Genomic DNA, 12,226 nt, shown 5'->3' with positions numbered 1-12,226 from the left:
CACTTGGCATAAATTTAGTGCGGTAAGTCAACTTTGGAAAATCCTTTTACAAAATGATTTGACTCTTTAAAACTGATTTACAAACAGATATTCTGGTTAAGGAATTCTATTGACCGAGAGGAAGGTGTTAGGCACACAATAATCAATCAAACAAACACAAACAAAATAAATTCAAAAACTATAGTGTCCGGTCCAACTTATTACAGACCTAAAATAAAAAGGTACTGAAATGTAAACCTACGCTGACCTACACTAGTCGTAAACTACACTCAAATGCTTTACCTGATGCCTCGGACCTTGATCACGATCCTTCTTTACATACATGATACTTCGGAGCATTCCCGGTTAATAAGTATAATGTGACTTCGGGGCATTACCCGGCGAATGAATACATTTGATAAAATGTAATAAAAGTGGAGAAATTATTCAATGCAGACATTTACACATATTTCAACCATTCAACAATTCGTAATCCCTAACGTTTTACCTACCTGACCTATTATTTGCCTACCCAACTCAATCATTCATGGCATTATCATATTCAATGACATTAATGAATCAAAATAACTAAAGCATGCTTTTATCAAATTTTAATTTTTCAACCCAAATTCTAAATTTTAATTCTCAAATAAAATATCATCTCATCACACAATCCATGACCAAATAAGAATTCGGAATCAACAACTATTCATCGCCAACAAGGATCAATCAACACATAATATTTCATTCAATACACCGAATACCAATAGTAATGAAATAAAAAGGGAAAAGAATTAGAATTGAACCTCAATTTGAAGCTTTCTAGATTTGATATTACTTGGCTAAATAGACAGAATTCATGTCCGGGAACCTCAAGTCAAACTTCAGTAAATAAATCCACTAAATCGAATCCCTATGTCGATTAGTCGAACTCCAATGACTGATTGAATAAAAAATAAGACCAAATAGATATTGAAACTAATAGAAACTGACTAGAATAGGAGCCCGTTTATAGTGGTTGCGATATTCCGGCGAAACCTCACCAGAATTGATGCAAAATCGATTGCCTGTGTGCATCGTTGTCGCTGTCAGATCCGAAGACAACTCCACCACTGGAACAGTGAAAACGAAGATGATAGAAGTTGTATTTGGTTGCCGATTTTGGGGTTTCCGGCAAAAGTTACGCCGGATAAACTCGAAAACCACCGGTTTCACTGTTTTCATCAGCTTCCTCCTTCAATTCCAATCTCTCTTCACTGTTTTCTTGCCGGTCTTTTACTGGTTTCTCCTCTTGCGTCTGTCAGTTCTCACTATTTTTTGTGTGTTTTGTGTTGCTGCCTATGAATTCCAGTGGAAAAAATACCCTTTTTGTGTGTGTGATATGAATTATTGATGAGGTTTGATGTGAGAATTGTGTGTTCTTGGTGTGTTGTGTGTGCAGTGTCGTGAATAAGAAAAAAAAATAGAGTGTCCGTAAGTATTGTTGAGAAGACGGTGGGTGGGTATTGTTGAGTGTGTTTGCTGTGAGAGGAAAAATTTGAAAATGGAGTGGTGCCTCATCTGTATTATTCCCTATGGGGCCCCTATTGTAGTGTGTGTGAATATATCACTCCACGGAAAAAAAACATGACCCAGGTTATGATGTAGGGGTAGGGGTGTGAGGTGGGGTGAGTTTGTTAGGGTGAGGTGTAAAAATTAGTTAAGATAAGGGAATATTAAGGATTAAAGATTTAATTTGTTAGGATTTGTTGTATTTGTTTTCTTGTGGGGAGTATAGAATGGGTGAGGGTGTGTGGTAAGGTGAGCTAAAAATTGAATAAAATTAGATTTCGGGAGCAATAAAATTAGGTGTCTATATATAGATATATATATATATATATATATAAAATATAGACTGTTATTCTCATTTAATAAATTTGAGATTAAGAAATGAGATTAACTAAAATTCCCTGGTGTAAATTTTCTTTTACACCTTCATGTAAATATAAAGCCTATCAAAAGGTAAATTTTAAAATATTAATTTTTTTTAAAAAAAATAAGCTATAAATAGGAAAAATAACAGTACATTTACATTTACCTGATTAATTATGAACTTATTTATCAAAAATATTCCTACTTGTTTTTTGTTTTCATCATTTTTAGCCAGTTTACAATTTACTTGTTCTGCTTCTCTAACACAATTGAAACATTTAGCATCATACCTTAGGAAAGCAATCACCATTATTGTTATGAAGAGTAACAAACTATTTTTAAACTGTTAATCCAAAATACAAAAATTATTTGCTGATAATTCTTTCTTTTGACAGTCAAGTTAAAGCGAAAACAACTTTTTCCATCACATTATTATTAGAAAGATCACAACTTATAGAATTTTTGGTATAATTTTTGAACATTCAAATTTTATATTTAAATATTGAATTAATCTAATTTAATTTAATTTTAAAATTAATTAACCTCATTCTCAAAATGTGACAAGTAAAAATGAAGAATAGAATAACAAATAGAGCTTAGGAAATAGGGAGAAATGGGATAGAAAGAAATCAGAAGAGTTTGAAGGCAGAGAGGACAGTGGGGAGAGAGAAAATTGAGGAGATGAGTATTTATTACGAAATAACAATTACTAAAAATAACTTGAACGTGTAGAAAAAAAAGCTTTCACTGTCGGTGCAAATTAGTTAATCGATTAAATGATCAAAGCCTCTAACGTCCTTGTTTCTCTAATTTTCTAAATTTCTTCCATGTATATTATTTATGACTATTCATTATTTTTTGGGGTATTTGGATCCTTTCAGGTATGCATCATCGATGTGTGGGGTACTGGAGGAGTTGGGAAAACTACATTGGTGAAGAATCTAAACAATGAGCTAGTAATGACTAAATTGTCTTTTGGTGTTGTGATATGGGTTAGGGTGCCCAAACCAGTAGACATAAGAAAGGTTCAAGTACAAATTGCCGGTAGATTAAACCTAAAGGTAGATAATGACGGAAGCATAAAAGCATCGCCAGCAAAATCTGTGATATGCTCAAGGAAGAAAAGAGTTTCCTTCTCATACTAGATAATGTTTGGGACGGTATAAATTTGGATGATGTAGGTGTTCCCCAACCTGTAGTTCCCGCAAGAAGTAAGGTTATTATAGCTACTCGTTCTTTGGAGGTTTGTAGGCAAATGAGAACGGACATCGAAGTGAATGTTACCACATTGAAGGAGGATGAATCTTGGCAACTGTTTCTCAAAAGTGCTGGAGATAGTGCCAAGTTGGAGCATATTCAACCATGGGCAAGGGATATTGCAAAAGAATGTGGTGGCTTACCTTTAGCAATCATTGTTATTGGAACGTCGATGAGAGGGAAGACAAAGGTGAAGCTCTAGAAAGATGCTTTGAAATCTCTTAGAATGTCCAAAACTCATCACAAAGATATAACAAATTAGGTTTACAAGGTCATCCAGTGGAGTTTTGATTCTTTAGAATCACTGGATATTCAAAGTTGTTTCTTGTATTGCTCCTTATATCCAGCGGCTATTCCAACAGATGATCTCATACATTGTTGGTGGACAGTGTGGGGTTCCTCGGTGAACATGACACATATGAAGAAGCATACAATGGGGGAATCAAAATGGTTGAGAATTTGAAGGATGCTTGCTTGCTAGAAGTCGATAAGAAGGATTTTCTTGAGATACAGAATGTGGATTGTTTCAAGATGCATGATGTGGTTCGTGATGTTGCTATATGGATAGATAATTCCTCTGGGAATGAACACAAGTCTATTATTCAAATTGGAATTGGGTTAACTACGATATCACATATTAAAGTATCAGCTTTTGTCAAGACAATATCATTCATAAGCAACGAAATTGAATGTCTACCTGATTGCTTCACGAAATGCCCAGAGACAACATCTTTACTTTTGCAAGACAATGAATTCCTTGAGGAAATCCCACATGAATTCTTTTTGGCATTTCCAGCTCTAAGAGTTCTGAATCTGAGTGAAACTGGTATCGGAGTACTGCCTTCTTCCATCAATAGCTTATGTCAACTACGTGCTATAATACTACAAAGTTGTCATTGGTTGAAAGAGTTACCACCTGTTGGTAATCTTTGTAATTTGCAAGTGCTTGATTGTGATGATACAATGTTACGCTAACTGCCGGAAGGACTGGACAAGTTGACAAATCTGAGGCTATTAAATCTGCCTGCGTATCATTTGAAGAGCATCGGCAAAGGATCTTTCCTGAAATTATCGAACATTGAAATGTTAAATATGCTGGAGAGTAAACGTTATAATACCAAATATCTAGTTGGATATGTAACTTTTATTTTGTTGAGGGCACATCTTAAAGGGTCCCTTCTTGGAACAACTTCTTTTGATGAGTTATCATCTCTACACAATCTTACTACTCTTTTCATTAGACTGGATAGCTCATCAATTTTCAACAGAGACCACACCTGGATGACTAGATTGAAAAGATTTCACATTGAAGTTGGGGTATGTACATATCAATTCTTAAAGAAAAACTTAACAAGTCAGCAAGGACGATAAACGTCTCTAATTGTGAATTTTCAGTAATGGTGAGCTCTCAGGCATGTTGCAGTTTACTTCTGATTTGTATTTGGAAGAATGCATGGGTCTCAGGAAGTTGATTGAGCACAACATGAGTTTTGATGGATTTAAATCACTATATTAACAAATGTTCTTGAGATTTTGGACCAGTAGAAGGAGGAAGTGGATAGTTTGGCCCTTTGCCAAATCTGGAATATCTCACCCTCATTGGTGTATATAATTTAAAGAGTGTTTCTGATTTTGCTCAACTTCTGGGTCTAAGATTTTCTAAGTTACGCCAACTGGATATAAGTTATTGTTATAGTTTAACATGTCTTTTTAACATTGGTGGAGCCTTTCCTGTACCCAAGAACTAGGATGAAATTGCAATTTGCAATTGTGATTAGCTGGTAGATTTGTTTGTGCAATGTGGCTCAAGCCAGACAACACTTGTCGACTCAGAAATTCCAAGAGTTCGAAAGCTGTCATTGACATCCTTACCAAAATTAGGAACGTTGGGGGAGCCAGAGAGTATGTGGGAACACCTGGAGGAACTTGAGCTGATATTTTGCAACAGAATAAAGAAGTTGCCTCTCTCTATTCAAACCTCCAACAATATTAAAAAAATAAGACGATCAGCAAGATGGAGTAACTGGAGTGCAATGACAACAACTTCAAGTCAAATTTAGAGCGTTGTTTCCAACATTAGTTAAACCGATGACAGAAAGATTATAGTTGACTCGCTGCATCTCAGGTATTATATTTGATTATTTGCCCTTTTTCGTAAAACTAATTTGGGCTTGATTTTGTCTCAATTTGATTATAATGTTTGTGGTTATTTCACCTATATCTTTAAGGTTTTGGATTAATACAGGTTACTGGCATTCTACTTAATTAAATTCGTTACCACCCAGGAATGATTATTTCTACAAGGTTTTAGATCCGCTCTTCGGTTTACTTAAAAAATGATATGCTTTAACAAAAGAGATATGTGGTGTGTGTGGCATGACGAAAGTTATTTCCAGTATATATTTTTTTGAAAAAAGACTTAACTTGGAAATGTTTTTTGTTGTTTGGTTAGACAGTGGGAAGTATTTTTTGAATTTTTTCTTCGTTAAAGATTGATGAAAATACTAGCAAAGTAGTAAAGGTTGATGATAATGGCCAAGTGTTAGTTAAAGCAATGATACGAAGTTAACTTAGTGATAGTTGTGAAAATAATTACTTCCCTTCCAAAAGTGAGTGGAATCATTTTACCCCCTTTTTGTGAGAAATGTTGTCTTCCAGCATACCAAACACCCCTTCAATATATGCCTTTAGAACCAAATCAAATATTGGTAACAACAATAGCATAAATGTTTTTATCATTCAAATGTTAACAAGCGTGTTAAGCTTCACTTCTTGTTGCCTCTCATTCAGGAGTGGTGGACTAAAAAAGAAAGGAAGGAACTTACCGCACCAGAGATGCAGAGTTTGTTTTGATGTATTTTCTTGTGGGATCTTTTAAGTCTTTCTCAGGGAATAACTTGTTCCTTGTTTATACGTTTTTTCCTTTTTTGGTTCCAATATATATGATTGGCGAACAACAAACCATAAATAGGATTTTCCATGTATTCCAAGAAGAAAATGACCTAGCTTTATTGAAAGACATCTATTGTGATCTAGCGGACCATGAAATGCCAAGTTTCCACATTTGAAAAAAATTTCCATAGGAGCAGGAATCAATATCGATAGCAGTAGGAGATGGGATAGATCCCCTCTGGTATGCTTTGGTCCAGTATTTGTCAATACACATATAGATGCAAGCCATGTAATCGATAAGAAAATATTTTGGGTGTATCATTTTCTGTGAAACAGTATAACCCAGGAAATGAACACGTTCTGGAAATGAGAATCTCTTGGTAGAAAGCAATTTACCCCCTTTAGTGGCCATATTCGGTGCAATGCAAATTTGAACTAGTCAGGCCAACAAGTTTTGGATACCAGAAAAAGCAAAAACTAATAAATTTTTTTCTTCCTTATTGACTGATAATACATCCAACAAATGCCATATAGATTATAAAAAACAAAACCAAAATTTTCTCTCTTGAATACAAGTATATTCAATGTTATCTAAGGCACATTTCATGACCTATATGAGTATTCCCAATAGTGTTGTTGATATACATGATAAATGAATGAGATTTTGTCAGCGTACAATGCGAGTAGTATTGGACACCGGATGCGAACCAAAAAAAGAGAACAAGATTTGCGAGGACAACCATCTCATCTCTGAGAGCCAACACTCGGGTGAGTGTTGGACAATAAATTTTTTGAGACCGAAAATAATCGAGACAAGAAAAATATTGCAATAATCAATTTATTGATTTCAATGTGTGAGTATTACAATCTCCATGAATCCTTTGATTCGCCTTTTCAAATACAAAATTCAAGGGCTTAACGCTTAATCTTGAATTTGAACTTGATTTGTTGATTTGAAGGACCTGGTCTTGACTTGTTCTTGAATTCAAGGGCCTTTGAGCTTGTTCTTGAATATTGCGGTCTTGATCTTGAATTTTGATGAACTTGATTTGAATGTTTGAGCTTTGTAGAGAAATTGCGGCGTTTGATGCACGAGCTTTCTCTTGCTTCTTGTTAGAGTTTTGGAAGTCCTTTTTCTGAATTATGAGACTCCTTATTTATAGTTGTGGAAAGGGAAGAGTCATGATGAAGATGGACTTTCTTTGTCCGATCAAATTCAAGTGATGTAGCGCCTTTTATGGGCTTTGATTTCATTGGGCCTGCTGCATCATTTTGACATGTGGCATGATCCTATTGGATCCTTCCCTTGACTTGGCTTGCCATGTCATTTGACACATGACACTCTTTTGAGCCTCTAGAATATCTTGGGCTTAACAAAGTGGACTCATTATTTATAGCCCAAATCAATGAGTTAGCCCAATAAAAATTGGACTTTAATTAAATCCATACATGTTTGGACTTAGATAATTAATCCAATTATATTAATCCGTAATATTTATTTGGGACTAATCTATTTTAAATTTAATATAATCCGAATTTCGTACGGATTTAAATTTAATAAAATTTTGTTGCCCATAAACTGTCCGTACTTCAAAACTAGTCAAAATATTTAGATATTTGTTGACTAGATTTAAAGTATTAATTGTAATTTGACCTATGCATGTTGATTGGGTCATGTTCAAAATGTCAAGCAAGATTATGAGTTCAAAAAATAATAATTATTATAATAATAATATTCCTTCACTTTGCACAAAACATAATTCTCTTGAATTGGATTAAACCAATCCCACTGCTTAAATCAATTGGATTAAACCAATTATTATTATAATAATATCCCTTCACTTTGCGGGGATTCAAAACATAATCCTTAATGGATTTATTGTCTCCACCGTCTTAACAGGTCAATTTCAATATGGAAATTTAATTTTCCAGTTAATCCCATCCTCAAATCTTTTCTTTTTTTAACTAAAACTTGTATGAATCCTTTTCAAAGTTAACAAGGAGTAGATGGGTAAACCGCCCTATGTCGCCTATAAATAGAGGCACATCACATATTATTTTAATACAGTGTCGTGAGAATATTGATAAGAGCTCCACACCTGACTAACAACAGCAGCATGCGAGGTAATTTCTTTTCCTCTGTGTTATCTTCTCCTCTTTATTCTGCTTCCTCTTTTTTTTTATTAAAATAGATCGCAATATGCAATAATTGGTCGGTTTAAGGTGTGAGAGTTTAACTTCGCCTCCATCACCTTAAGACCGAAAGACATTGCTTGAAGACGGTGGACACCGGCTTAAGGTACGAGAGTTTAACTTTACCTCTGTGACCTTAAGACAGAAAGATTTTGCTTGAAGACGGTGCACACCAGCTTAAGGTGCAAGAGTTTAACTTCGTCTCCGTCACCTTAAGATCAAAAGATTTTGCTTGAAGATAGTGGACACCGGCTTAAGGTGCGACAGTTTAACTTCGCCTTCGTCACCTTAAGACCGAAAGATTTTGCTTGAAGTCGGAATGGTTTTATTTAAGTATGGACCTTTTCACCGATGCATTTATGCGATGGTCTTCTCTAAGTATGGGCCCTTTACTGATGCATTATGCGATAGTCTTCTCTAAGTATGGGCCCTTTACAATGGTTAGCTTAAGCTGCAAGAGTTTGACTTCACCTTAAGACCTGACGAGTTCGACTTCAAGTATACGTGACTATATTTCACCAAAGTCAAAATATGGAGGACCTTTTTATTCTTTGGAATTTTTGCAAGTATTTTTTCGGAACCTTGAATCTGTATTTGACCAAGACTCTTTTGTTTGTGTAGCTTGCAGATATGGTTCACTTTAGAGACTACACATCTTTATCCTCTAAAAGAAAGTATCTCCTAATTGAGGCGGATAATGGTACGGTTTTAACTAGGCTATTGACTGAAACTCCAATAGTAGGCAGGTATGCAGATCCATGGCCACCCTTGCAAAATTCTCTCTATATGTCAGATTGGACTTCAGAAAATAACATTGGTTCTAATCGGTCGGTTAAAGTGTGGCTTCTTCGGACCCCCAACCAACGTCAATTGAATATTACGAGCATCCTTCCTTGCTTAGGACATCGGGTACTCAAAGAAAAAATACTTTGGGGGGGGGGGAGACTATGGAGATAACTGGTGAATATCTTCATACTAAAGGATATTGACAATGGGCTAAGGACATATTGGATATAAGTACACAAACCTTGAAGGAAGCAAAAATATATGATGCCGTTTAGGCTTCATTGTTTATCTATAATAGAAACTCGAACATATTACACGCATTCTTTGAGCCTTGGTGTCCATCAACCAACACATTACTTACTTCAGTTGGAGAGCCATCCATATCCCTTTGGGACTTATACAAAATTGGAGGTCTGCAGAGGATTTTCTTATGAAAAAGTAGTGCCCAAAGTGAAGGAGCTTACAGGTGTTGATGAAAAGAATGAGCGATTTATCCCTTGTTTTTGTGAATCCTTATTTATAGATTTCCAACATATTCAAGAAGAAGAGACTTCTAATCTGGGAGTTCTTCTAAGCAAGTGGATAAAATTTTGGTGCAAAAGGGAATTAAGATATGAGTTAGCTCCACTGAGAAAGGAGAAAAAATTTGCACGCTTGAAGTCAACCCATAACCCAACTGGGACTATTCCGAATGCAGCGAAGTGGTCAAGCGTAGATGATGCCATGTTTTCTAAACTTGGAGTGAAGTATGAACATAGGACCGATACATATTTTCTAGTGTTCCTATCATGTTGGTTGTGCACTTTTGTATATCCCTCTAAGGATGGATATTTTATTCACCCGGGAACTTTTAGAGTTACAGCTATGATGGCAGATAAGCAAACTTTCAGTCTTGCAGTTCCAGTCCTATCAAACATTTATAATGGTCTTAAAAGAGTCTATAAATCTTTGCAGCTTGAGCAACTCAGACTATCCTTTCCTATCCATTATGTGTATGGTTAGCTTGCTTACTAGTTTAAGACACATTTTCCACTTTCTAATGGACCATCTATTCCATTGAAGACGGCATATTCCGGTGAAGGCGGGGCAAGGTACTTTAATGTAGAGCTTGCCAGAAAATGCATCCATCAAGAAGACAGTGCTATTTGGACTTTCACTATGCCAAGCAAGTCCACTTCTTGTTATTTTGTGGATGATTATAAGGATGACGAGTCAGAGATAAGCTACTTCATAAGCCTCTGTTTTAACTTACTCTTTTTAGATATGGCAGTTCATTCATACTTAAGCCATACAGTTAACACCGGTTTAGCAGTTAGTTGGATTTTATCAAGGCCTTCCCAAAATCTTGGAAGATGATATTCGCAGTGCTTCAGTAGATGAAGGCCTTAAATTTTATCAAATATATGTATTGCATGGTTCTACGCTAAAATAAAATTTTCCTAAAGCCACACCCAATACGCGAAGACATTCATCCACGTCGTATAAATTTTGGTGGGACAAAGTTCATGAAAACTTTCTTGAAGTTAACTGCCAATCTTTGGTGAACGCCGTAGGTCCTTTTGTCGACACTCCTCAAGAACATGGTGGGGAGGTCCCAATTTTTGTTAAGCCTCCTGTTTTGAAATCTAAGGTAGTCATTCTATACAAAGTCAAGGGATTTCCCCATGCAAAAACTCAAAAAGAGGAGTCTCCTTCCCTGACTTAAGAGGATTTCAATAAACAACCATTTTAAGATGATAGCGATAATAGCCATGGAGATTATTATTAGAAGAAGGTAAAACCATCCTTGGCAAAGCAAGGTGATTCTAACCCCCACGTGGAGATTCTTTCTAGTTCATCGAAGACTCCACCATCCATTGAGAAGGTAACGACTTAAGTCTCTACTATTTCATAGTATATGCATCGCCTTTATATACCCCTCATACGATATTTTTCTTTGTGTGTGCATCCAGACAATGTCCAAGTTTTGGAAGATCCTCTTAAAAGTAATCCATAAGAAAGTAGCGAGTCTGTAGTAGGTCCAGACTCATGAGAGTTACTTTTGTCATCCAAAGAGGTTACTTCTAACCCTTGCGGTAAAGTCAAAGCAAATGTAGAGTCAAACTTTTCTCGTCAACCAGTGGTAACCATGTCTATTTTTAATGGCAAGAAGGTTATTTCAGAGCTTAAATAAGAATTTATCATGAAGGCTTGGGCCAGTATCCGCACCAAACTTGTAAGCCTTACTCTGAATCGTGTTTCTTCAATCCAAGATGATACCGAAGTCATACTCAATGACATGAGTGGAATGGGGGCAGATATTTCCCCTTTGCAATATTTATTGGGGTCTTTCTTTGGGATGGAGACTTCCTATAACCAAGAAAGATCCGCCTTTATTGATAAAACCACAACAATTAAAGAGTCAGAGCCATATTTGAAAGCCAAAAGACATCTTGATCTTGTAATAAGGGAGAGGGATAAGAAATCTAAAGAAGTTTCTGTCGCCTGCAAATCTCTTGAGATGGCAAGAAATAAGGTGAAGAATTTGAAAGCCCACCAAGATACTGCCAAGCAAGAAGCTGCAGAGATGGAATCCAAAGTTTCAACTGTTGAAGAAGAGTTTTCCAAGTATTCTGATGTCTTTCTTGCAATGAAAAATGCCTCAAAAGTCGTGGTGAAGAAGAAACAAGTCTTAGAGGATTCTTTATAAGATTTAGTTAATTATAAGCTATACTTAGATTAGCCTTAGTAGATGTCTTCCTTCAGACCTTCTTGTTGCTTTCTTTTACCCTTTTTATTGAGTAGTCAGATCTATTAATTATAACGAAAAGTCTTTCTTCTTATATTTTAATATTTATTTTGAATTACAACTCCAAGAATTGCTTGCTTATTTTGATGTATTGATGTTGCAGTATTAAACTCTAGCTTTTCTATCCAAAACTTTTTGCTCATTGGCTTCACGTCTTTGTCTCACAACTGAGTTGGACTTGCAAATTCAATTTGAAAGACTTCAGAATTAAAGCTTTTGACTTGTAAACTTGATAATTGCATGTGTGGCGGATCTATGCCTTAAACTGTAGGCTTTGGGTAGTCCAAATCCTATTGAAAGAGCTTCCCCTTTTGGTGGTTTCCCCCATTGAGCCACAAATATTTGTCTAAGTTTGAAACTTATTTGAGGGTTATGTAGACTTAACCTTCATATGGCAGATCAAGTAGGAACATGTATTTT

General features: G+C 35.7%; 1 protein-coding gene and 1 pseudogene across 1 annotated transcript; both read left to right on the top strand.

The window, feature by feature from the left end:
* Positions 1–2,670: 2,670 nt before the first annotated feature.
* On the top strand, positions 2,671–6,439 carry LOC107871976 (annotated as a pseudogene).
* LOC124898571 (disease resistance protein At4g27190-like) lies at positions 3,595–5,207 on the top strand. The gene is made up of 3 exons (XM_047412212.1): positions 3,595–4,089; positions 4,189–4,464; positions 4,926–5,207. The coding sequence occupies exons 1-3, from the start codon at positions 3,595–3,597 to the stop codon at positions 5,205–5,207; spliced, it is 1,053 nt and encodes a 350-aa protein (XP_047268168.1).
* Positions 6,440–12,226: the final 5,787 nt, after the last annotated feature.

The sequence above is a fragment of the Capsicum annuum genome, chromosome 5, assembly GCF_002878395.1.
Source record: "Capsicum annuum cultivar UCD-10X-F1 chromosome 5, UCD10Xv1.1, whole genome shotgun sequence".
Taxonomy (NCBI): Eukaryota; Viridiplantae; Streptophyta; class Magnoliopsida; order Solanales; family Solanaceae; genus Capsicum; species Capsicum annuum.
This window is presented reverse-complemented; position numbering and strand designations above follow the sequence as displayed.